The sequence below is a fragment of the Phyllopteryx taeniolatus genome, chromosome 5 (assembly GCF_024500385.1).
Source record: "Phyllopteryx taeniolatus isolate TA_2022b chromosome 5, UOR_Ptae_1.2, whole genome shotgun sequence".
NCBI lineage: Eukaryota > Metazoa > Chordata > Actinopteri > Syngnathiformes > Syngnathidae > Phyllopteryx > Phyllopteryx taeniolatus.
This window is the reverse complement of record NC_084506.1, coordinates 21,219,184-21,245,559: the sequence shown is the minus strand read 5'-3', so window position 1 is coordinate 21,245,559 and position 26,376 is coordinate 21,219,184. Positions and strand designations below refer to the sequence as shown.

Sequence of the window (26,376 nt, the reverse complement as noted above, 5' to 3'; positions counted from 1 at the left end):
CACAACCTGTGCAACGCAGCGAGAGCTTGGACTCGTGTCTAACTATCGTTCTTTTCGGAAACTAATTAAAAATAAACACTATAAATTAATTAATGGGATAAACACAAATGTTTTGTAACTCTTCGGTCTCTTTTGCTCTCCTATAAGGGTAAAATGATCGAGCCGTATGTATTGACCCACCTAAAAACTCGTCTACTTCCGGCTCAGCAGCGTGGAGAACTCTGGGAAATTGAGTCCAACGTGCTTAATAATTCAAGCCCCTCATTGTTTCTTCGCCGCCGCTCACAAGATGCCGGCCGTACACCACAAATTACTCCTGGAGGACGCTTTGGAGGACAGTCCCCAGGTAGGCCCGTGTCGCTTTTATCATCGTTTTGCCAAAAATACGCCATAACATTCACGACAATAATGGACGATGCTAGCTAGCTAACTAGCATGGGCTGCTCCTGTTTTGTAGTCTGTCTCCACTCCCCGATGACAGCTCCCATTACACTAATAATATGACTATAAAGCTCCCCTAAGCACACTTTTTGATATTTCCATCGTTAATATGATATTTCATTGTGCATTTGGCTTGACGAATGTACACTGTGTCATACAGCAGTCGCTTGTTGTTTGGTTGAGGGCTAACGTACAAATCCCACGCAATGTAGATGTGTAATAGCTACACCACATCATTATTTTTGCTCCATATTTTTGTTCCAAGTGGTGTCAAACTAGACATAATTAACTTCTACTGGAACTGGAAGTGTTTCCATCATTGGTCTCGACTTCGTTATTCGGTAATAGACGTCATGACTGGTGATGATTTGGTATTATTAATGTGCGTATTTTGTTTTGGAGCAGGAAAGTCATAATAATTGGACCCTAAACCTCACATGCTTGATATAGATTACTGTTATTATTATTGTTATGCACATGTTGTGCTTCACTGTCACACATAGTTGCTTGGGCCTCTTAATGGGTTTGCTGAAGTGCAACTCATGCTGGAAGCTCACTTCTCCTGTTACACTTTGCATGTTGTTGTTACAGAATTAAAGCTTAAACACCAGATCAGGTCATTCTTAGGAGGAGGTAAAACAATTTTTTTTTAAGTTTAAATGTGTACTTCATGCCAAGTAGTTGCATGTTTGGTTGATAAATACTAGGTCACGATATGTTTGGTAGCCACATGCCAGGTAACTAGATGTTCATATGGTTTTATTTATTTAGTTTTTTTTCTTCTTCTAATTTTGGAGTGGGGGCTGCAAAGTAGATCCATATTGGGTCGCTATATGCTAGGTAGCGAAATGCTAAGTAGTTACATATTTTATTGTTTTATTTTTACCGGGCGACTGGTTAGCAAGTCTGCCTCACAGTTCTGAGGACAAAGGTTCAAATCCTGGCCCCGCCTGTGTGGCGTTTGCATGTTCTCCCCGTGCCTGCGTGGGTTTTCTCCGGGCACTGCGGTTTCCTCCCATAACCCAAAAACATCCATAGTAGGTTAATTGACGACTCTAAATTGCCCGTAGGTGTGAATGTGAGTGCGAATGGTTGTTTCTGTGTGCACTGCGATTGGCTGGCGACCAGTTATGGGTGTACCCCGCCTCCCGCCCGAAGATAGCTGGGATAGGCTCGCCCCTAGTGAGGATAACCGGTAAAGAAAATGGATGGATATTATTACCGTTGCTCGACTTCTTTCTACATATTTAAATTTTGCACGATGCCTGTTAAAGTTTTTTCTTTTTTTAATTTTTTTTTATAACTGTTATGACCAAACTTTTATGCTGGTAACAGTTTGACACTCAAATTGATTATTTTCAACAACAACCATATTGGACGTTCAATTGTAAAACTTCCACTGGTCATAAATGTGTATACACTGTGATGTATGTAAAACTAGTTTATTTTAAGATTAGAATAATAATGATCCATTTTCTAATTATTGTACAATTAAGTAAAGTCAAATCAATTGTATTATGCTGAACCAATTCACAACAAAAGTTATCTCAAGGCTCTTATGTAATAATAATAGTAATTGCAATTAATAACCAATATTTAATAAAATGAATAAATCATTGGTAAATGTATAGATGTTTATACAATGTGTTTGGATTATTGTTATTTCTTTTGGAAATATTTTGCCTAATATTTCTTAATTAATAATACTAATATATTTAATAATATATTATTTACATTTTTTATTTGATTATTTACAGTAAATTAATAAATTTATTTAATGCTAAAATACAAAATAAATGATAAATGAATAGCTACAAGTTGATGAAAAAATATTCAGGGGGGGAAAGAGGCTAAATTCACATAACAAATATTACAGCAGTCTTGATAATGCTTGGTGGGTTGGATTAAAGAACGAAGCGGGTCATATGTGGCACACGGGCCAAATTTTGCTCATCCTTGTATTAGCAAAACCCACACAAAAGTTTGTGCAATATGTACAGGGTGGGTGAAAAGAAACTTGCCATTAAAAATTGAGAATAAAAACCATATTCTTATTATAAATGTATTGAAACAAATGATACATATTCTTTATTCCATTGGGAAAATGAACGTAAAGAGAAGATATCAGAAGATAAGAAAAAGAAAGTAAGCCGCTATCTTATCTCGCTCCTGAACAGTCAAGTGATCGGCCATCTGGAAAAGAAACAAGACAATTAGAAGGTAAGAAATAAAAAATAAGAAATGAGACAATACAAAATCAAGGTGGCTGTGACAAGAGAGCTGCGGATGATCCCGGAAGGATTCTTCATGCATGAAGGCGTGGCAAAGGCTTGGAAAGTGCGTTAGACTCCAGTTGGATTACCTCAAAGAGGAAAGCTTGTACAGTAGTTTAGATTTGAAATACAGTGGACCCCCACCATTCACGGGGGACAGGGGACGGACCAGACCGCAAATAGCCAAAATCCGCGGATAATTGACAGCCATTATAATTGCATTTGGAAAAAAAAAAAAAAAATTTCTTTTAAGAACAAAAAAGCCGCAAATAAGTGTTTTCGTGGTTGGTTCCACCCAAAAAGAAAAAAAAGAAAAATAAAAGAAAAATGGAAGAAAAAATAAAAAAAATCGGCAAACGGTATGCGGGAGTCCAGTGTATATCTTTTGTGACACCAGTCCTGGAATGGGTAAAAATATTTTAGTGAATTACTAATGCCACTACAACCGCAATCAGGAACTAGTGAAATGAATAAATCAATGTGTATCTAATGAAGTGTCCAGTAGTAGTCAACTTGAGAGCGTCTTTTTTTCCCCCCTCACCCTCGACAGACTCGTTCCTTGCTCAGTGTGTTTGAGGAGGATGCGGCAAACCTCACTGACTACACCAATCAGCTACTGCAGTCCATGCAGCGTGTGTTCGGCGCTCAGGTACAGACGTTCAGCGTCTTAGTCACAACATTAGGTACAAGTGAGATCCAAAGCTATAGCTGTATCAAGAAGTTGGGATAACAATACTTTATATTTGCTATCTTTGGCACTGTAATGTTAAAACAAAAACACTGAATTCATCAAAAATCAACATTATTGTCTTTGTAAACATAGAACTTGCAGCTTGTGTATTGGATCTCATTACAATGTGCAGGTGTACCTAATATTGGTAAGAGAAAAATCCACAGCTGTGATACTTAACCTCTTGTCTTTGTGAACTCCCCTAAAAAGAGTGAGATGGGTTTGGCCACAGAGCAGCTCTCACGGCAGCTTCTTGCCTATGAGAAGAAAGTAAGTACACCTAATTCCACTGTTGAACTTAATGTAATAAATGTGACTTGTTTATTTCTCCATTTTAGAATTTTGCCCTTGGGAAAGGTGATGAAGAAGTCGTCTCCACACTGCAGAACTTTGCCAAAACAGTGGAGGAGGTGAGACCTGTGTGTGTGTGGTCAGGTTGAACACATCTCCTTGATTGACAAATAAATTAACAATCCATTCCCATTCATTATTTGTATTAATTAGATTTTTAGTTTTTAACATACATTATAATGTGAGGTTTAGATGGTAGACAATATTAATTATAATTGTATTTATTCTTTATTTTTTAAAATACATTTCAAATGACTAGGATGGCAGAAAATATTCAAGATTTAAGAAAAACTAAAATATTTGTTTCACAATTATTTTTTTATCAATCTAACCTTTAAATATGTTATTTAAACAAAATAAGACTGCAAAAAAACATGGCAAATCGGAGGCTCAGAACAAAACATCTTCACTTTTAATTACAAGCTGAGCAAAATTAGCCAAAATATTCTAAATTCACTTTAAAAAAGTGCAACCCATCCTTTTAACTGTGTTGGAGGCCTTCTTTGAATTTCTTACATTTACAAGCATCCCTCTTGTGATGGAGCCATATCAAAATTGACTCTACTCTAGTTTACTTTCTGTTTCTGTGGCAGCCTGTTTAGGCTGCAGACTAGTCAGGCTTGAGTTTGTGTTTTTTTATTAGTGGGATGTTGAACACGTGCACACAGAACGTACACACATCATGCAGAGGGTAATTTCCCAGCATGAATTTGCGCCACCACTGCAGCTAATCTGGTGAATGTTAGCACTTGCTCACTTGATCAGATTGCCTGCTTGTAGATAAGCGCAGAGGATGAATGGGTGCGTGAAAATTGTTGTTACACTGCATGCGATGTGGTCAGGTTTTGTAAAGTTGTTGTCGTCATCATAGCAAATTTTCCTCAGTAAGTGTGAAATGGACTTCCTCAAGCTGTTTGATCTCGATGTCTCTTGTCATGTATGCCTGTGTATGCCTGTGTGTGTGTGTTCATATCCTTCACATAATTTTCTGCACAATGTGTTATGTGTCACCCAGCTGAACTCGCTGCACTTGGAGCTCGCCAACCAGATGGCGGACACCATGGTCTTTCCCTTGATCCAGTTCAGAGAAAAGGACCTTACGGGTAGAAACACACACACTGTCATTACGCTCAGTTGCATGAAACGCCACAACTCTAAATCAATTAATCTTATTTGTTCATTTTAGCTGTACTATTAACAAACCATATTAAACTAACATTCAGTTTCACCTCGTGTACTATTTCTCTCGAACATGTGGACATTGTGAAGTGACTTGGTTTTTGGGGTTTTTGCAGAGATAAGCACGCTGAAGGAAATATATGGCATCGCCAACGATGGCAAGTCCACAAATCACATCTAAAAACGAGGACTTTATTGTTAATCTCTCATCTACATGCATTTATATTTCTTCTTCTTATGCAGAGCACGAGGCGGCCATGGTCAAGTACAGCCGATTACCCAAAAAGAGGGAGAATGAGAAGGTAGTCTCCCCCTACTCCCACTATTAATCTCTAATGGACCTGCAGTGTTCTCATTTGCAAGTTAAATCAATGCAATAAATCCCTTTTGGTGAACAGCTGAAGGCAGACCTGGTTAAAGAAGTGGCGTACACTCGCAGGAAGCAGCATCAGGCCTCGCTGCAGTATTACTGCGCCCTCAATGCCCTGCAGTACCGCAAGAGGGTGGCCATGTTGGAACCCATGCTGGGCTACACACAAGCACAGGTGCAGAGGCATGGATGTCCTCATACGTGTTATTTGTGGCCCACAGTTTGAAATAAGCATGTGCATGATTGCCTATGGGAAATTTGAATTATTAAAGTAATAGCAACCCTAGTGAGGATAAGCGGAACGGAAGAAGAATGAATGAATAATATATAGTATCTCTGTGAGTGTTCTAAACTTGTTTTGTTCCCAGTGCTGTACTGAAAAAGCAAAAAATGTATTTAATTCGCCATAAAGCAGAGTTTGTTGTAACCCACATTGTCCTCTCTTAGGTCATATTTTTCAAGAAAGGCCTTGAGTTGGTGTCAAAGAAGTTGGACAACTTTCTCTCCTCTGTGTCCAATATGACGCAAAAGTAAAGACTGCCAATCGTCGCTCAAATTTGTCCATTGAGTTTGACTCTGAAATGTGTGTTGCGTTTAGCATCCAGGCTCAACTGGATGTGGAGGCCGAGACCATGCGCGTGTCCCAGAAGGAGCTCCTGTCCGTGGACGACTCGGTCTACATGCTCGACAACGACACCGAGCCCGTCAATCGCACGCTAATCCAAAAGGCTGGCTTCCTCAACATCAGGAAGTAAGAATGCTTGGGCCGAGGCATACCCACAATTTAAGCACAGATTTGTGAATGAGGCCTGCAGAGTGCACCTGGCTTTGGAATTACAAATTAGATCCACCCATCAGTATGTAAGTAAGTATGGTGACATCAAACCACCAACCTTTCGGTTAACAGTCGAACGCGCTAAACGATTGCGCCATGTTGAGTGGAGCTAGGTTGGGTCTTAGAGGTTAGTGTTCTGGAAAAAAACTGGAGATAACGTGACATTTGTGAATGAGGCCTGCGGAGCACTTCTGGCTTTGAAATTACAAATTAGATCCAGCCGTCAAAGTATGGTGACGTCCCTGGGTGGGCTCGAACCACATACCTTTTAGTTAGCAGCCGCACACGCTAACCGATTGCGCCACAGAGACAGACTGCAGCAGGTTTAGCCTACTCCTAGAGGCTAGTGAGCTACCGATATCCTGCAATCCGGTTGTGTTGATGTGTTTTTAGGCCGCACAGAAAAGCAACTTACGGTTAGGCCAACATATATACTTTTCTGACTCACGGAGGTTCATAAACGGGGATGATACATGGGAATTATACTGTAAACTTGAGCCTACCCTCAAAACAATAAGGCGTGAGTGGTCTCGAACCACCAACCTTTCGGTTAACAGCCGAATGCGCTAACCTATTGCTCCACAGAGACACGCTCCAGCAGCTTCAGCCTGCTCTTAGAGGCTCGTGAGCTACCAATGTCGCAAACCGTTGTGCCACAGAGACAGTCTATATTGTCTTCAGTTCTGCTCTTAAAGGCAAGCACTCAAACAAGATGGTGTCTATGGCAACTATGCTTTGAGGTTGCACAGAAAAGCAACTTGCGGTTGAACTGATGTCATAACACTGGCTGACTGTGAAATAGTAGCAATAGCTAACAATGTCCTTCAAGGGTGAAATAAGGTCAGACAGAAAAGCACCTTGGGCTGACGCATAACCACAACTTAAGACAGATATGGAAATGACACCCACAGCGTGCACTTGGATTTGAAATTACACATTAGATCCAGCCGTCAAAGTACGGTGACGTCTCTGGGTGGGTTCGAACCACCAACCTTTCGGTTAACAGCCGAACACCCTAACCTATTGCACCACAGAGACACACTGGCTCGTTCAGCCTACTCTTAGAGGCTAGTGAGCTACCGATGTCCAATGCACAGAAAAGCAACTTGCGGTTGAACTATTAAATAGTAGCAGTAGCTAACAATGTCCTGCAAGGGTGGAATAAGGTCAGACAGAAAAGCACCTTGGGCCGAGGTATACCCACAATTTAAGCACAGATTTGTGAATGAAGCCCACAGCGTCCACCTGGCTTTGGAATTACAAATTAGACCCATCCGTCAAAGTACAGGGACGTCTCTGGGTGGGCTCGAAACACCAACCTTTCGGCTAATAGCCGAGTGCGCTAACCTATTGCGCCACAGAGACACACTCTGGTTTGTTTAGCCTACTCTTAGAGGCTAGTGAGCTGCTGATGTCCTGCAAACCGGTTGTATTGATGTGTTTTTAGGCCGCACAGAAAAGCAACTTACGGTTAGGCCAACATATATACTTTTCTGACTCACGGATGTTCATAAATGCGGATGATACATGGGGAATTATACTGTAAATTTGAGCCTACCCTCAAAACAATAAGACATCCCTGAGGGGTCTCAAACCACCAACCTTTCGGTTAACAGCCAAATGCACTAACCGATTGCGCCGCAAAGACAGTCTGTTTTCTCTTTGGTTCTGCTCTTAAAGGCAAGTAATCAAACAATGTCTATGGCAACTATGCTTTGCGGTTGCACAGAAAAGCAGCTTGCGGTTGAACTGGTGTCATAACATTGGCTGACTGTGAAATAGTAGCAGTAGCTAACAATGTCCTGCAAGGGTGGAATGGGGTCAGATAGAAAAGCACCTTGGGCTGACACATACCACAACTTTAGGACAGATTTGGAAATTGATGTGAAATTACAAACTAGATCCAGCTGTCAAAGTCTGGCGACATCCCTGGGTGGGATCGAACCACCAACCTTTCGGTTAACAGCTGAACGTGCTAATGGATTGTACCACAGAGACACACGTTAGCATTTTTAGCCTACTCATAGAGGTCAGTGAGTTAATGATTTAATGCAAAACGGGTGGTTGTGTTGACTGTTTTCATACCATACAGAAAAGCAACTTGTAGTTGGGCCAACATTTACTTTTTTCTGACTCACGGAGGCTCGTAGACACAGATGATATGGGGGATTATACTCTAAATTAGATTCTGCCGTCAAAACATTAACACATCCCTAGGTGGGCTTGAACCACCAACCTTTCAGTTAACAGCCGAACATGCCAATCGATTGCAGCACAGAGACTGTGATTCTTTTCGGTTCTGCATAACCTTCCCTGACTATGAAATCCTGTGAACTAGGCAGATACATGGGGTGTTACAAATTGGACCCACAGACCAACTCCTAGTGACGTCCCCGGGTGGGCTCGAACAACGAACTCTTCGGTTAACAGCCGAACACGCTAACCGATTGCACCACAGAGACATGCTGGTTTGTATTTAGCGTCCTCTGAACAAGTGTCGTCAAAAATTACATTTTTTTTTTTTTAATTCATTCTTTTAGGAGTTAGGAGTTTGACATACTGCTCTCGAAGCTAGTGAGCTAACTGTCCTACAAAATATTGAGGAAACGGGTGACTGTGCTTTGACGTCCCACGGAAAAGTAGCTTGAGGTTAGGCCAACTCATGGCATGTACTTGGCTGACTCGCAGATGTTTATGTAAAGTAGGCCGATACATGGAGAGTTACAAATTAGATCCAAAGCCCAGTTCCTACTGTCAAAACATGAAGAGAAGACACCCCTAAGAGCTCATCATGTACTGACCAATGGCACCACAGAGCATTTCATAGTGAGTGACCCGATTTCTACATTTTCATCCACAGTGGGACTTGAACTGGTTAGCCTCCAGTCAAGGTATTAAGTAATCACTGTTGTTTCAATTAATAAAACGGTAAGCAGGAAGTGAACTGGCCTTTCTCCAGCAATCAGCTCCAATTTCTACATTACCGCTACAGACTGCAACAGTGACCCTCTGGACTAAAGCCCCAGTCAGTCAGGTCCTAATTGTAAAGTATCATTTCATCCCTGGGTAGTCTTGAACCAACAATCTTTCAGTTAACAGCCAAACACACTCACCGATTACATCACAGACACGCTGCATTGTACAGCTGACCCAAGTCTCAAACCCGATCTACCATGCCTCCAGTAAAACCGGCCTGGTGACCACAGCGTGGGACCGCCTGTACTTCTTCACTCAGGGGGGCAACCTCATGTGCCAGCCCCGGGGGGCTGTGGCAGGGGGCATGGTGCTGGACCTGGACAACAGCTCCGTGATGGCCATCGAGTGCGAAGACAGGCACTACTGTTTCCAAATAACCTCCCCTTCTGGAAAAACGTATGCATGTTCCTCCTCGCACAACAACTCAGTTTATTCCCGCACGCTTATTGTTTTGTTTTTGTCTTCAGGTCAATGATTCTACAAGCGGAGAGCAAGAAGGAATATGAAGAAGTAAGAACCAACCTCCACCAAGGAAGTCTTGTTTGACACTGCAAGGAACCTTTGATGTTTCATAGCGGAAGTCTTTTAGTTGTTTCATGTTGGGCCTGTCAAATCTCATATCAGTCAAGTTGTTTCCATGGCAGGTACCGTCACAGCCACATCAAGTCCTGAATGGTCATCTCTTGTGTTTCCTCCTCAGTGGATTTGCACCGTGAACAACATTTCCAGACAGATCTACCTGACTGACAACCCAGAGGTACAGGATGCAACTACAGTCCTACAATATCCACTCCAGCATTTTATCTTTAGGCCATGTCCATGGGATCATATCATTTATGCATTTTGCTCTTTTCTCCGCACGCAAAGGCTTTGACTTTTTATTTGTCGCCAGGCTGTGGCCATACGACTGAATCAAACCGCCATCCAGGCTGTCACCCCCGTCACAAGCTTCGAGAAGAGGCAGGAAGGCTCACCCGACCCTGACAGGTCTGTTGATATTTATTAGATATGATCAACACTGTTACTCATGTATCAGGCAAAAACAGTGTAGAGCCATCAAAAAAATTCATATATTCCTGTTGACGTTTGACAAAATCACATCCTGATTATTATAGTTTTAATTGAGCAATGATCCAGTGTAATTGTAATTAAGTCATTTCTATATTAAATACTCCCCCATATAAAACAGGTTCACCAAAATATGTATATTTAGACCAAAATAATCAAGGCATGACAAAAACAAAAAATTAACCGTTGAATTTTAAGTCATGCTCCGTTTACAATCAAGCTGGTAGACACACATTTCTATACGTCACTGCTGAAGAGCTAAAGGACTTCTGCAAAGAAAATATCAGTGGTTCCCTAAACCTCTTCCATGGAGGCTCCTTTCCTCCGTGAGGAGTTCTAGGATCAACTCCATAAGTGTGTTTTGCTTTTTCTTCAGCCTTTGTGGTTTCTTTCTCTGTTTACCACAAAAGGAAATCAGTGATGGTAAAGAGAACAAGTGTGATAATAACGAAATGGGAAAGCATCTGGCTGCTCAGTACACTATGAGCACTGCAGTGAATTAAATATCAATTACATACACAAATAAAAAAATTTCAAGCATTACTTTTTTCCCTTGGAACAATCTCTTTTGTACCAGTGTTTACACAAATTAAAAATTTTCAAGCATTACTTTTTTCCCTTGGAACAATCTCTTTTGTACCAGTGTTTACACAAATGAAACATTTTCAAGCATTACTTTTTTCCCTTGGAACAATCTCTTTTGTACCAGTGTTTTGAGGCCTCTCATTGAGGTCTTGGCTGCGTTATTTGATGTAAAGATGGTCTAATACGAATCTACATACTATTTTGTTGCCACGATGATTTCGTCACCATCTTCACTTCCCTGCAGAGCCAAGCCAGGAGGCGTTTACTCCACCAGCGCCGCATCTCAGAAGTCAGGATCCGGTCCGGAGTCGGAAGACCTGATTGCCCCTGGGACGCCCATCCAGTTTGACATCGTGCTGCCGGCCTCTGAATTTCAGGACCAAAACAGAGTGGATGGGAGGTAAATGCTCACTCTTTTGACAAACAAGGACGAGGTTGACTAATATGCTGCATGTTGGACTCTTATTGGCTTATTATGTCATTTCCAGGAGGCCAAGATGCCTCCTAATGGGTCAGTGAAGAGCTGTAATCATCATGTTTTTCTCCTTCCTTCCTGGCAGGCGCACAAATCCATTTGGAGAAACGGATGACGACTGTTCCCATGAAAGCGACGGTAAATATTTTCCTGGTTTTAGTGTGGTGTAATTGGATCTCATTGCGTGTGTTTTTTGGTACAGTTCCTGTACACAAGCCTGCTTTTTTCTGGGGGTACGCAGACTCCCTCTTGCAGCAGGTGTTTGCCGTGCGCTTTCTGGGCTCCATGGCGGTGCGCTGCGGTGACAACCAGGAGGTGATCTACGAGGCCATGAGGCAGGTGCTGGCCGCCCGGGCCATCCACAACATCTTCAGGACTACAGAGTCGCATCTGATGGTGACCAGCAGCAGCCTCAGGTAATGTCACTGTCACTTCTATGAAGATTTCACGCAGAGAAAGAGTTTGTGCAGCTTTTTTTACAAGGTCTAATTCAAGCACTTTCAACATCCATTTGTAATCTTTTCTGGCTCATTTTTAATTCGCAGGTTTAGGATTTCATGTTTAACCTGAAAAAATGCTAACATTTTTCATGTTTGGTTACAAATTTGAGAAAAAGAGCTGGTGGTATAATGGTTAGCATAGCTGCCTTCCAGCGCATCAAGGATTTCAGGGTAAACAGGAAAAAGTGTCTCAGATTTTGGTGATATAGTGGTTGGCATAGCTACTTCCATTTGTAAAGCTTACATTTAGCATGGTGTTCAAAGAAAAAGAGCGTCATAAACATTAACATGCTCTGCAATCGAGTTAGTAACCGCTAAGCTATATTATTTAAGAAAATGTGCAAATTTAATTCTCAAAATAGCGGTACGGTGGACGACTGGTTAGCGCATCAGCTTCACAGTTCTGAGGACCGGGGTTCAATCCTCAACCCCGCCTGTGTGGAGTTTGCATGTTCTTCCCGTGCCTGTGTGGGTTTTCTCCGGGTACTCCAGTTTCCTCCCACATCCCAAAAACATGCATTAATTGGAGACTCTAAATTTCCCGTAGGTGTGACTGTGAGTGCAAATGGTTGTTTGTTTGTATGTGCCCTGCGATCGGCTGGCAACCAGTTCAGGGTGTACCCCGCCTCCTGCCCGATGATAGCTGGGATAGGCTCCAGCAGGCCCGCGACCCTAGTGAGGAGAAGCGGCTCAGAAAATGGATGAATGGAATTCTCAAAATGACATCAATTAAGAGGAATGAAATTTTCTTGTCACTGGATTGTAACAATGCAATTTGACAATTCAGGCACTAGGTGGAGCCAATACACAAGACAAATTGCAATGTGCATGACTTGTACATGAATTTTGAGTTTTATTACATAAAAAGATATAAAATCGTGGTTTAGTGATAGCAAATAAATTTGTAATTCCAAATTAAGGAAATGAAAGGTACCTTTTATTCAATAACTTAAGCATTTTTAACAAGTTAAAGCATACAAAAAAAATAGAAATTTTCAATTACATTATAATTGCACAAAAATCAAGAATTCAAAGCCCACAAAAATATTTGCTATAATTAAGGCACCTTCTAATGAATAAGTTTAGCATTTCAAAGCACCTGCGATTGGCTGGTGACCAGTTCAGGGTGTACCCCGCCTCTCGCCCGAAGTTAGCTGGGATAGGCTCCAGCACGCCCCGTGACCCTAGTGAGGATAAGCGGAACAGAAGATGAATGAATGAATTTCAAAGCACACAAAATGTAATTTATAATTAAAAATAAGCATTATAAAGCCTCCCAAAATCTTTATAAAAATGTAATTGTGTTGTAAAAAACAAAAACAATCACATAAAATTATTTCATAAAGGTTCAAACACCTTAAAAGTAAAAATAACCATTTTCAACAATTTAAAGGACACAATGGTACTAGTTAATAATTCAATTTCCTCATAATAAGCAATTGGGCCTTTTTTTTCAAGAATTTAAAGTGCATAAAAAATAAAAATTCCTGTACTATATAATGAAAAAAATCAAGCATTTTTCTTTGTAATTTAAAGCACACAGTATACTTCAAGTCAAGTACCTTATAATCATCAAAATTCATATACCGTTTAACAAAGAATTAATTTAGCATTTTCAAGAGAAAACAAGTACTTTTGAAATGGTTAGTTTTTAAAGTCGTCAATCCTACCATGTTGTACATATTTAGCGGAAAGGGCATAGGATAACATTTGTCATTTCTGGATGTTTTAAAAGGCTGATCGACCCTCAGACTCAAGTGACAAGAATAAGTGTAAGTAACGTGGCGAGTTAGCGATTCCTTCAAGTTTGTTGAATAGCGGCTGACGTTCAGTAATTGTTTGGTCTTCTTTTCAGTTCCAGCTGGGGGAGGTGTGTCAGTTTGCGGCCCACCAGGAGAACAGCAGGCTGATGGGCCTGGTGGTGGAGGGCCGTGACTGGAGCGGCAGCGGCAGCGGAGATGACGACGAAGGGGGCGAGCCCATCTTTAGCGCCTTTGTCTTTGAGAGCAACACTGAGGGAGAGAAGGTGAGACTTAATTTACTTCATTTGTACATTAGTAATAATAATATGAAGTTGCTTAAATGTCCTTTTCTGCTACAGATATGCTACACCATGAGTTTGGCCAAGGATATTACAGAGGCAAAGAAGGTCAGTTTGTGACTACACACATTGTCCAATGGGCGTGAGACGAAATGGTAAAGCTATGTAGTTGCTGGGAATCGAACCCAGATCAAAAAGTAGCTTGGAAAGTAGCTATGCTAACCACTATAGCACCAATGCACTGGCAGTGAAGAGAGTAAAATTTTGTAATGAAATTTTAAAATTTTAGCTCCTGAGGCTCCGATGTTGAATCTCGTCCGCTAAGACTGAAATCTCACAAACACAATAATAAATACAAAGGTAGAAGACGGAACATAGCAGCACAATCTCAAAGGGTAGTGTTCTAACACTTGAAATCAGTCTCGAGACCAGTTTGAAGGTCTTGGTCTTGTCTCGGACTCGACTACCAAAAGTCTCGGAACGGCCGGACTCGGGATTTTCTGTCAAGACTGGTCGAGACCAGCACTGATCTGCTATTCTTCAACTATTAATGTGGTAATAAGGAGAAGTGCCTAGTAAAAAAAAAAAAAAAAACACCACTGAATTCATGCTAATAACTCCCCATCACCCCCTGTAATGACTGATGTGCAGGACTTTGATTTCATCCATGCATCCATCCATTTTCTGAGCCGCTTATCCTCACAAGGGTCACGGGAGAGCTGGAGCCTATCCCAGCTGTCATCGGACAGGAGGCGGGGTACACCCAGAACTGGTTGCCAGCCAATCGCAGGGCACATACAAACAAACAAACAACCAGTCGTACTCACATTCACATTCACGGGTAATTTAGAGTCTTCAATCAACCTATCACACATGTTTGTGGAATGTGTGAGGAAACCGGAGTGCCTGGAGAAAACTCATGCAGGTACTGGGAGAACAGAGCCAGGGATTGAACCCCGGTCCTCAGAACTGTGAGGTAGACGCTCTAACCAGTCACCCACCGTGCTGCCACTTTTCTTTCGGTTTTTCAAAATAAAACAGGGCTGCCCAACAACTACCCAACAGCCCCCATGGAGGCAAAGCGCACATGGGAAAAAAAACTGTGAATGGGCACGTGTTTACGCCAAGATGCAAGACAAAGTTTCAACACCACTGCTTAAAAATACTAATTGTATATGTTGCATATTATTTCCCCCAAGCACACAATGGCAATTGCGGCAGTGTACCTGATTTAGTGGGCAGTCAGTTGATATGTGTTTGAATGCTTAACTTTACATGCATACAGTTTTACTTTTAAGCGTACTTTTGGTGCAGACGCACTCCTGACGAGAGCCAGGTTCCAATGTGCTCCGTCACGTGTGCGTTAAATTTGTGTATGAGCGTGTTTCAGTCGCGTGATTTAAACATATATTTGGCTGCAGCTTATGTCAAAATCAATCTAAATTGGCTAGTTTTTCACTCTTTGTATGGTAATATTAATAATTATAATGAGACCCCACCATGTACGTTTGGGTCACAAAATACAACCAAGCTCTTCTTCAAATCTTAATTTTAAATACAAAGATTTATTTTTGCAAGAATTAAGTTTTTTTTTTTGTTTGTTTTTTTGTTTTTTTGATATTTGAGATTTGTGCATGTTGTGCTTTGAAAGAGTTGCAGACAGCGTGTTTTTGGCTGTCAAATGTATTTAAAAGAATTTTTTAATGAAAACGCGAATGCACTTTAACTTTTAAACCTTATCATGCTTGTCTCTGCATTCTCTTTTACTGTATGAAGCATTTTTTCAACATCTCAAAAAACAAATGAAGGATTCCTAATATAATATCAATGTAAAATATTAGCTGATTTGAAACCCTAATTCTAAACCCTTGGCCACTTGGGGGCAGACGTACGGATATACATGGAGACAGTGAACTCACATCTCCACATCCGCTGTCACACAGCGTTGTTGGTATAGTGGTGAGCATAGCTGCCTTCCAAGCAGTTGATCCGGGTTCGATTCCCGGCCAACGCAGTTTATGTCTTTTGGAGATTTTAGATTAAGGATAAAAAAATTCTAACCTCACCTTATTTTGAAGCCCGAATCCTTATTTGAAACACAAATTTGAAGCCCTAACCATGTTTTGAAACACTAATTTGAAACACTAACTCTGATTCAAAACCCCTACTTTGAAACCCTAACTCTGATTGAAAACACTACTTTGGAACCCTAACTCTGTTTTGAAATCCTACTTTGAAATCGTAACTCTGTTTTGAAACACAAATTTGAAACGCGAACACTGGTTTGAAACCCTACTTTTACACCAGCGAAGTCACAAGGCCACACGTGTTTTCACACAGCGCTGATGCTATAGTGGTGAACATAGCTGCCTTCCAAGCAGTTGTTCAGGTTTCGATTCCTGCCAATGCAGTTTGTTTTTTGGGAAATTTTAGATTAAGGATAAAAAATTCTAACCTAACCCTATTTTGAAGCCTGAATCCTCATTTGGATCACTAATTTAAAGCCCTAACTCTGATTGAAATCCCTACTTTGAAACCCTAACTCTGATTGAAAAGCGTACTTTGAAACCCAAACTCTGTTTTTCAACCCTAATTGGAGGCCCGAACACTGTTTTGAAACACTAATTCGAAACCCTAACTCTTATTTGGAACCCTAACCCTGTTTTGAAACCCCAATTCGAAACCCTAACCGTAGTTTGAAACCCTTCTCACAGTTTCTCCTTCCATTCAATGCACATTGTGCTGCTCCTTCTGCTGTGCGCAAGTTGGCCACTTGGTGGCAGTATCAGATGTACAGCTCTTCATGGAGACAGCGAAGTCACAACTCCACAGGCACTTTCACACAGCGTTGGTGGTATCGTGGTGAGCATAGTTGTCTTCCAAGCAGTTGACCTGAATCCGATTCCCAACCAATGCAGTTTAGGTTTTTGGAAATTTTACGTTGAGGATAAAAAAATTCTCACCTCACCCTGTTTTGTAATCCTAATTTGAAACCCGAACCCTTATTTGAAACACTAATTTTAAGACCTAACTCTCATTCAAACCCCTACTTTGAAACCCTAACTCTGTTTTGAATCCATACTTTGAAAGTCTAACTTGGTTTTGAAACCCAAATTTGTAATCCTAACCCTGTTTTGAAACCCTACTTTGAAACTGTAACCCTGATTTGAAACCCAGACACTGTTTTAAAACACTAATTTGAAGTCCAAACTCTCTTTTGAAACCCTAATTTGAAACTGTAACCCTGATTTGAAACCCTAATTGGAAACCCAGACACTGTTTTAAAACACTAATTTGAAGTCCAAACTCTGTTTTCCAACCCTAATTTGAAACCCGAACACTGTTTTGAAACACTTATTCGAAACCCTAACCCTGATTTGAAACCCTACTTTGAAACACTAACCCTGTTTTGAAACCCTAACCCTGGTTTGGAATACTACTTTGAATCAACAGAGTTAGGATTTCAAAGTAGGGTTTTGAATCAGAGTTAGTGCTTCAAATTAGTGTTTCAAAACATGGATAGGGTTTCAAATCAGGGTTACGTTTTCAAAGTAGGGTTTTAAAACAGGGTTTGCGGTTCAAATTTAAATGGGTTAGGGCTTCAAATTTGTGTTTCAAATGAGGATTTGGGCTTCAAAACAGGATTAGCGTTGGTGAAATAGTGGTGAGCATAGCTACCTTCCAAGCAGTTGATCTGGGTTCGATTCCCGGCCAACGCAGTTTAATTTTAGATCTTTTAGATTACAGACGGACAGAAAAATTCTAACCTAAACCTGCTTTGATACCCGAATTTGAAGCCCAAATCCTCATTTGAAACATAAATTTGAAGCCGTAGCTCTCATTCAAACCCCCACTTTGAAACCCTAACTCTGTTTTGAAACACAAATTTCAAACCGTAACCACGTTTTGAACCCATAACCACGTTTTGAAACACTAATTTGAAGCTCTAACTCTGATTTAAAACCCTAATTTGAAACACGAACACTGTTTTGAAACGCTACTTTGAAACCCTAACCCTGTTCTGAAACCCTAATTCTGAACTGGCCGTGGGGGCAGACGTACAGATATACATGGAGGCAGTGAAGTCACTCCTCCACATGCACTTTAACACAGTGTTGGTGGTATCGTGGTGAGCATACCTACCTAATCAGTTGTCCTGGGTTGGATTCACCAGCGCAGTTTGTTTTTGGAAGTTTGAGATTAAGGCTGAAAAAAAATCTTATCTTTGGTGGATATATTAATATGATGTGTTGATGATACTTTTGGAACAATGTCTTTTTGTCACATACATGGAGACAGAGAAGTCACAACTCCATCCATCCATCCATTTTCTGAGCCGCTTCTCTTCACTAGGGTCGCGGGCGTGCTGGAGCCTATCCCAGCTGTCATCGGGCAGGAGGCGGGGTACACCCTGAACTGGTTGCCAGCCAATCGCAGGGCACATAGGAACAAACAACCATTTGCACTCACAGTCATGCCTACGGGCAATTTAGAGTCTCCAATTCAGGCATGTTTTTGGGATGTGGGAGGAAACCGGAGTGCCCGGAGAAAACCCACGCAGGCACGGGGAGAACATGCAAACTCCACACAGGCGGGGCCGGGGATTGAACCCGGGTCCTCAGAACTGTGAGGCTGACGCTCTAACCAGTCGGCCACCGTGCTGCTAAGTCACAACTCCTCAGCAGTAATATTAGTCGTTTCTTTGCAGAGGATAAAAAACGTAGTGTCCATCATATGTTGAGTTTGACAGTAAATTTCCCCTAAGAGTGTCAATTTTGGCCAAGAATAACCTCATAATTTTGAATACTGACCAGAGTTGATGGAAAAGAAACTGTATCAACAGTCGCATTTGATTTTGTTTCCAGGACCCGGCAGCTCTGGCCCAACTCATGAAGACCATGCCGCTCACCAACGATGGCAAATTCCTGTTGCTGGACGCCGAATGCAGCGACACGGCGGACGGGGATGGACTCGAAGACCTGGAGTCTGAAGCCTAGTCCTAACAAAACAAAACAAAACAAAAAAAAACAACTGGGCTGGACTTTTCTCCCCAAGGTGTTTTTCCATTTCTGGAACCTCAATATGGTACATTCCAAGTGTCAACTTTTTGACATGCCTCTTTATTGGTTTTGCATGAGCGTACAATTACCCCAGTTGGCTTGGAGTCCGCTTCGGTAAAAGCTGGAATGTTCTGGTTGGGTCCAATTTGAACTGGAATTTGTCGCCGTGGTTCTCAAACGTTTTGCGGCAAGTCTTCATCAAAAACGATTAAATGCTAATGTACTGGAGTTTAAAGATAAATACAACTGGAACTGTACTTACAAACTGTACCGCACCGGATTCCAAAAGGGTTTGAGCCACTATAACACAGTTTGAACATTTCATTTAGTGATTCTTCGCATACCACTAGAGGGAGCCGGCGTACCACTATGCATACCACACTTTCAGAATCACTGTTCTAAGCCAATGAAAAAGCATCGCTGACTTGCACCAATGGCATCATCTGGATTTTATTTCTAGCAAGTCACGTTTGTAGCCGACTTACTGTCAAATTTAACTTGAGTACATACAAACGTATTTCCTCAAATAGTCACTTCTGTTCGAGTCGACGCCCCGCCCCAATTAAAATCTCAGTTTATTCTTTCAAGGAATTACAAAAAACGTAATATGTAAAGTTGAAGGCCCTAATAAAGTATGGAATAACATTTAATAGCTGTCCAGACAAAAATAAAATCTGTATATTTTTTATTTGTAAAAAAAAAAAAAAAAAAAATCCTCATCATATTTCATTGGGTTAATAGCACAGTTGCAGAAGTCATATTTGGACGTTTTCAAAAAACAATTAAAAGCACAATTTTTTTTCTTCTTTTCTCACGTCACAGCCTTATTATCACAAAACACTACTTCTTTATGATCAAACATCCCACTTTTTTTCTCATATTGTCACATTTGTTTCTGTTATTATTAAGACTTTATTCTTATAAAATTGCCACTTTTTCAGTATAAAAACCCGAAATGTGTTTTTCACAACACAACTTTTTTCTCAAATCGTTAGCCTAATAGAATAATTATTTTAAACTTATTGTTACTAAATCAACAAAAAAATACCAATGTGCTTGCTAAAAATGTTTTTTTATTTTTCTTTTTATCGGAAAACATTTAAATATGACAGGCAACTATGCTATTCTGCTAACAATATTTTTATCTCGTAAAAAGAATTTCGTCTTGGAACATTACTATTCTATCAACAACCCCTTTATAATTTTTTTATACTCTTGTATTACTTTTTTTGCTGACTGATTGTCATAAAAGATAACATGCTGAATGATGTTCCGTAAATTAAAATTTTGACGAAATGTCAAAAAAAAAGAAAATCTTGGCTAACGACAAAATTACCACATTGCTCTGACAACATTACAATTCACTTATTATTGTGACTTTATTCTTAACAAATTACAACTTTACTCTCATAATATTACAACTTATTTCATAATAGAAAACTTTGTTTATTATTCGTATTCTTTTTGTTGCAACATTAATCTCGTAAAATGACAAGCAACAAAAAGTTTTGGACAAAGAAAGCATGCTTTTTATTCATGATGAACATATTCGTTCTAATGCAAAATTGGAATTTGTTGCTAAATATTCATCTCATATGCAGGTGTAGAAATGAAAGCCTCCATTTCTGCAGTTGAGTAACTAACCACCCCCTGCGGTGACGACATGAGGAAACATAGTCGCTCTGTTTTTTGGGGGGGTTTATTTGCAGATACGAAGCTGCATTATTGCCACCCAGTGGACGGGAGACGCTTTGCACTCCTTCAGGATCAGCTGCTGTGCACCCCTAGTGGTACCATTTGGTATAGCACTCCATCGAAACTGATGAATTCATTATATCTTAACTTGATAACTAAAGGTGGCCAGCCCTTTGCGTAGCTTTACATCTATTTGTACTTATTACTTATATTATTTGTTGCTTATGCGTGTACATTTTACTACAGTGGTATATTATTTCTTGCTTATGTCTACATTTTACTACAGTGGTACTTTGACTTTCGAGTTTCATTCCGTGACCGGATACCCGCATAATCGCGCTTCGGCACGCGCGGATTCATCGATTCTTCTATTTTTGAAGTTTTTTCCCGTTTTTGTTTTTATTTTTTTATTTTTAGGGGAAAACCAACCCCGAAAACCCTTAGTGGCAATTTATTCTTGCTTAGTGAAGATTTTTGGTGGGTTAAAACAAACAAAAAAATGTAGCATTTTCCAAATGCAATTATAATTGCCGTCAATTATCCGCGTAGTTTCACTATTCACGGTTCGGCACGGTCCACGCTTCCGGCACATTTGAGATTTCAAAGATTCCATACTTGTTCCAGACCCTAATTTCCAGACTTCTTAGTAAAGAATTCAAATAATTTGTGAGATTTGAGTAAATAGATGTGTAACATTCTGATTGGCATTATGTTGCCAAATAATTTCCAGAAGGTTATAGCTAGGTAATGGAGCTCATCATGACTCACACCTGCTGCCTCCCCCATGTTGGAGTTGTCAAACCATTTCACATAAAGCCTGCATTTAGTTCACGGTTTTGAAACACTAATTTAAAAACCCAACGCTGTGTTGATACCCTACTTTGAAAACCTAACCCTGTTTTGAAACTGTAATTTGAAACCCTAACCTTGTTTCGAAATACTAATTTGAAACCCTGACCCTGATTTGAAACCCTACTTTGAAACCCTAACTCTGTTTTAATACCCTAATTTGAAACCTGAATGCTGATTTGAAGCCCTAACTCTGATTTAAAACCCTACTTTGAAACCCAAACTCTGGTTTGAAAGCCTAACCCTGGTTTGAAAGCCTAATTCTAAACCGTAACCCTGATTTGAAACCCTAACCATGTTTTGAAACACTAATTTAAAGCCCTAACCCTGATTTGAAAACTTAATTTGAAACTCTGTTTGTAAACCCAGCATGTGGACGTAAAGGGGGAAGGGTGCGCGTGACAGAGGACGCTAAAGACACGCCCCCAGTAGGTATATAGCGCCGGTATGTGCATTGTGCAAAACAACATCGGTTTGGCTAAGGACCCCCGAAAATGGCACCTACGAAGAGACACGCTTACGAAGCACAGTTTAAACTGCAAGCTGTCAGTTACGCGGAGGAACATGGGAATCGAGCAGCCGCGAGAAAATTCAAGATCAACGAATCCATGGTTCGCAAGTGGAGGAAGCAGGAAAACGAGCTTCGCCATGTCAAGAAGACGAAGCTGAGTTTCCACGGAAACAAGGCGAGGGGGCCCGAGTTGGAAGACCAACTCGAGCAATGGATTAATGAGCAAAGAACAGCCGATAGAAGCGTCTCTGCAGTCACCATTCTACTGAGTGCAATAACGCTTGCAGAAGAAATGAAAATCGAACATTTTCAAGGTCCGTCTTGGTGCTTTCGTTTTATGAAACGGCGCCATCGATCTATCCGGGCAAGGACTACCGTGGCGCAGCAACCTCCGGCGGATTACAAGGAAAAACTGGCCATCTTCCGCTCCTACTGCAGTAAAAAGATTGCCGACAAACACATCCAGCCCAACCACATCACCAACATGGACGAGGTGCCGCTCACTTTCGACATCCACACTGTAGAGAAGAAGAGGACCAGCACGGTAGCGATACGCACAACGGGGCACTAGAAGTCGGCTTTTACTGTTGTGCTTGGTTGCCATGGTAATGGACAGAAACTGCCACCTATGGCGATTTTTAAGAGGAAGACGCCGCCTAAAGAAAACTTTCTAGCCGAAGTCATAAACCCTAAGGCCAATCAAAAGGGCTGGATGGACGAGGAGAAAATGAGAGAGTGGCTGAGTGAGGTGTACGTAAAGAGACTGGATGGTTTTTTTCCAAGCATCACCGTCACTGTTGATCTGTGACTCCATGCGCGCCCTTCTCACAGCCGCTGTGAAAAACCAAGTGCAACTAAGACCGGGAGGCAACGCCGGCGAGTTACACCACCATATGTGAATGGATTGTGGATGCCTGGGCTAAGGTATCTGCTTTGACTGTTGTCCTAGCTTTCGCGGAAGCCGGCATCGTTGCTGAACAGCCCCCCCGGCAACGAGACTGACTCTGACAATGACGAGAGGGAACCTGCCGTGTTTGTTGGAGAACTTGACCAGCTGTTCCTTTCGGATACAGAAAATGAGGACTTTGATGGATTTGTGGATGAGGATTGATCATAAAATAAAATGAGTACATTGTTAAATACTTCAATAAAGTACAACCGAACAGTTTTGCTCCCGCTGCCTTTTTAAAAACATTGTTTTAGCGTGCATGCATGCTACCGTATATTTTAAGCTAGCGTACGTTTTACCATGCCTGCGCCCAATAATACGCTGCGCCTTATGTATGTGTTAAATACAGAAATAGACCCTGTAACTGAGACTGCGCCTTTTAATACGGTGCGCCTTATGGTCGTGAAAATATGGTAATTGATTGCTTTTTTTCCTCTTCACTCAAGTGGTGGTGAATTCAAACCTGACTTGTAACTCAAGTTTTTGGTTCGCATCCCAATGCCAAAAAATTGACGATGGGGCGGCTCGTAACTCCAAAAACTCTTGCACTTTAGGTCAAGGTATCACTGTACTTAAAATTCTTTACTCATGTACATTTTGCACACGAAAAAAAAGTTTCATCTGTTGTGTAAAAATAAAAGATTGAAGGCTACAGATTGCACTAATGAATTAATTCAGCATTCCATCGTTGCTTAGTTTGACATGACGGCCGACAGTTAGCGTGCACGAGCCCTGCGGGAAAATGAAACATTTAGATTGTGATGTAACATCTTTGTTTGTTTGTTTTTTGTTTTCATCTAGAACTCTCTTAAACATGACCTGGATGTCAGCTCCTGTGTGCTGTTGACAAATTAAAACCAACAATGAGCTCCGTAGCATCATAGCCTTATTGCTATGTTCTTGTGACGTGTTATTAATTACTCACCAATGATACAATTTGCAATTAAAGCATGTCATTTTAGAGATTTGATGACTTAATTTAACCAATGACAATGCAAATTAATTAAAAGTAGAACATTGTTAATTTACAAAGTATGTCATTCTTAGAACTTTAACAATGATACTTTTTTTTTTTTAAGTACTTAGTTCTTATTTAATTTTCAGTTAGAACATGGGATTTTAATATTTTAAGATGAATTTAACAAGTAATCTTAATTGACAGTTAAAGCATGGGATTTTTAGTACTAGTCACTGATGGTGTAGTAGCACACTCGCCTGACTTTGGTGGAGGCAGCGTGGGTTCAGTTTCCACTCAGTGACGGTGTGAACGTGAGTGTGAACGGTTGTCCGTGTCTATATGTGCCATGCGACGGACTGGCGACCAGTTCAGGGTCCGCCTTTCACCCGAAGTCAGCTGTGATAGGCTCCAGTACCCCTAACCAGGATAAGCGATGTTGAAAATGGATGGATGGATTTTTATTACTTTAATAATTACGTCAAACAAGGTACTAACAATTTTACTTAAATACAGTACTAATGTAAATGTTTTTCAAAATTCTTAAAAAATATATACATTTTTTTAAATGAATATTAACACAAAATAAACCCGTCATGTAAAAAAATATTTAGACCTTTTTCATTTGTAACTAAAGCATGGAACCATCATATCTTAATACTTAAAATGTTTACATTTACTTTTAAAAAATGACAAAGAATAAATTACTTTTTACCATTCCATAAAACATGCTGAAATAAAAGCATGTTGTCTTTACTTATTTATTTCTGCAAATGCTTGAAAACATCACCAGACACATGAGGACATTGTCTGAGGCATCGCCATTACAATAGTTCAAGTGAATCTATACAGGTTCTGTATATACAGAGCAGAAGGCGGATGAGCATGCTCATGTGATGTGGGCATTGTTCCAGTAAAGGTGATCAAGAGTCTTTGTAGTAGTTGTTGAAGTTAATGCGCAGGAGGAAGTCTTCCAAATGGGGCTGGTAGCCTCTGTTCACCAGCTTGGTCACCACTGAACAAAAACAACAACAACCATTAGTCACTGGCTCTCTAATGTAAATCAGGGAAGAGGGGGGGGGTCACCTTTGAAGAGGAAGTGTGAGTAGTACTTGAAGGTGTTGTACGACTGCTGCATGGCGATGAAGCTGGGGTGCACCGCCTCACCCTGCTGGCTGGCCCAGGGCAGCGCAATCAGCTGCGCCCGGAACTTGAGGATGAGGCTGAAGATGCTGTGGATGATGTTCATCACTGGAGCGGCCTTCTCCGTCAGCAAAGCCCTGACAGCCAAAGCAAACAAACAAAAAACATGACCACGCTCGTAACTGAAACCGCATCCATTTTCTGAGCTGCTTCTGGAGCCTATCCCAGCTATCATCGGGCAGGAGGCGGGGTACACCCTGAAATGGTTGCCAGCCAATCGCAGGGCACAGACAAACAAACAACCATTCACACCTACGGGCAATTTATAGAGTTTTTCAATTAACCCACCATGCATGTTTTTGGGATGTGGGAGGAAACCGGAGTGCCCGGGGAAAATGCAAACTCCACACAGGCGGGGCCAGGGATTGAACCCTGGTCCTCAGAACTGTGAGGCTGACGCTCTAACCAGTCGTCCACCGTGCCGCCACTGAAACCGCACTTATCGCAAATTATTTTTCCCCATTGGAATCAATTGAAATGTTATTAATCTGTTCCAGCCTCCCAAAAAACATGGTCTTAACAAGAAAAATAGCACTGTACAGAATAACACTTTATAAAAACATACAGTAGTGACACAAATAGAATGCAAAGACTTTGTGCATCATGATTTCATGCATCAATGCCCATTGAACATTGTGATGCTCCTTGTGTTTGTCTTGACCACCAGGGGGCAGTATCATTATAGCATAATTAATACACAAAGAAGATGCAGTAATATTGTTTTTTTGTGTGCAGAGGATAAACAATATAAGCATGTGAGTAATGTACACGCTATCTTAATGTATCGCTACCACTTGTGTTGAAAAGTAAGCTGTTTGAAGGTTTGTAATTACTGCAACATTGATGCTATTGTTATTAGCCTGTCTATGGCCTATTAGCATTAAGCCAGAAGATTTTTGTAAGACAAATGTGTTTTGGTTAAATACACAATGTAATTCTCTAAGTTGAATGTTTAGTTTGACAGTAAACAACTGAGAAGCAACAAACAGGTTGAGGCCTCTTTTTTGAAGAATTACTCACTATCTGCGAATAGTTAATAGGGAATAGCTTATAGATAATAATAATAATACTGTTTCTATATAGAAATAGCAGATTCGTGGAATTCGCACGGGCTCAGTCCCTACCTAGTCTATAATAAAAATGTGTAGTATTACGATTAATAAAAATGTCATGGTATTATTAAACAAAAGTCGTAAGTTTACAAGAATAGAGCCATAATATATACAAGGAAAAAATATTACAAGGACAGAGCCATTAAATGACCGTAAAAGCTCATTATTAGGGCATAGTATTAATACTCACATGAGAAAAAAAAATCACAACGTTACAT

The 26,376-nt window shown here is 40.7% G+C and overlaps 2 protein-coding genes and 1 non-coding gene across 5 annotated transcripts in view; 2 read left to right on the top strand and 1 right to left on the bottom strand.

Moving 5' to 3' along the window:
- Nucleotides 1–195: 195 nt before the first annotated feature.
- On the top strand, nucleotides 196–26,032 carry appl2 (adaptor protein, phosphotyrosine interaction, PH domain and leucine zipper containing 2). 3 transcript variants are annotated; one of them, XR_009788565.1, is made up of 22 exons: nucleotides 196–346; nucleotides 3,265–3,363; nucleotides 3,655–3,714; nucleotides 3,783–3,854; nucleotides 4,811–4,898; nucleotides 5,091–5,132; nucleotides 5,218–5,276; nucleotides 5,373–5,519; nucleotides 5,792–5,874; nucleotides 5,943–6,095; nucleotides 9,363–9,551; nucleotides 9,623–9,665; nucleotides 9,856–9,912; nucleotides 10,048–10,142; nucleotides 11,053–11,208; nucleotides 11,369–11,421; nucleotides 11,525–11,699; nucleotides 13,519–13,555; nucleotides 13,639–13,809; nucleotides 13,885–13,932; nucleotides 18,690–18,879; nucleotides 23,690–26,032. XR_009788565.1 is itself a non-coding variant. In XM_061773682.1 (21 exons), exons 1-21 carry the CDS (start codon nucleotides 290–292, stop codon nucleotides 18,819–18,821), a joined length of 2,016 nt encoding a protein of 671 aa, XP_061629666.1. In that variant the 5' UTR covers nucleotides 196–289; the 3' UTR covers nucleotides 18,822–26,032. The 3 variants fall into 3 exon arrangements, 1 of the variants encoding a protein (XP_061629666.1); XR_009788564.1 differs by having other exon boundaries at nucleotides 18,690–18,909; XM_061773682.1 differs by having other exon boundaries at nucleotides 18,690–26,032.
- On the top strand, nucleotides 15,767–15,838 carry trnag-ucc (transfer RNA glycine (anticodon UCC)). Its single transcript has one exon. It is a non-coding gene; the product is annotated as a tRNA-Gly (tRNA).
- tubgcp6 (tubulin gamma complex component 6) overlaps nucleotides 24,591–26,376 on the bottom strand; it is a 33,908-nt gene continuing 32,122 nt past the window's right edge. The window contains exons 24-25 of the mRNA XM_061773679.1: nucleotides 24,930–25,123; nucleotides 24,591–24,858 (exon numbers count right to left, since the gene is read on the bottom strand). Coding sequence (XP_061629663.1) covers nucleotides 24,767–24,858; nucleotides 24,930–25,123 — 286 coding nt within the window. The 3' untranslated portion in view covers nucleotides 24,591–24,766. The remainder of the gene's footprint in view (nucleotides 24,859–24,929; nucleotides 25,124–26,376) is intronic.

What these genes read in the sequence shown, in the direction of transcription:
- appl2 (XM_061773682.1), top strand. Translation starts at nt 290, where the DNA reads ATGCCGGCCGTACACCACAAATTACTCCTGGAGGACGCTTTGGAGGAC. An exon ending in AGCGTGTGTTCGGCGCTCAG is followed by an intron (nt 3,364 to 3,654) that starts GTACAGACGTTC and finishes TCCCCTAAAAAG; the next exon opens with AGTGAGATGGGTTTGGCCAC. An exon ending in TGGGCTACACACAAGCACAG is followed by an intron (nt 5,520 to 5,791) that starts GTGCAGAGGCAT and finishes GTCCTCTCTTAG; the next exon opens with GTCATATTTTTCAAGAAAGG.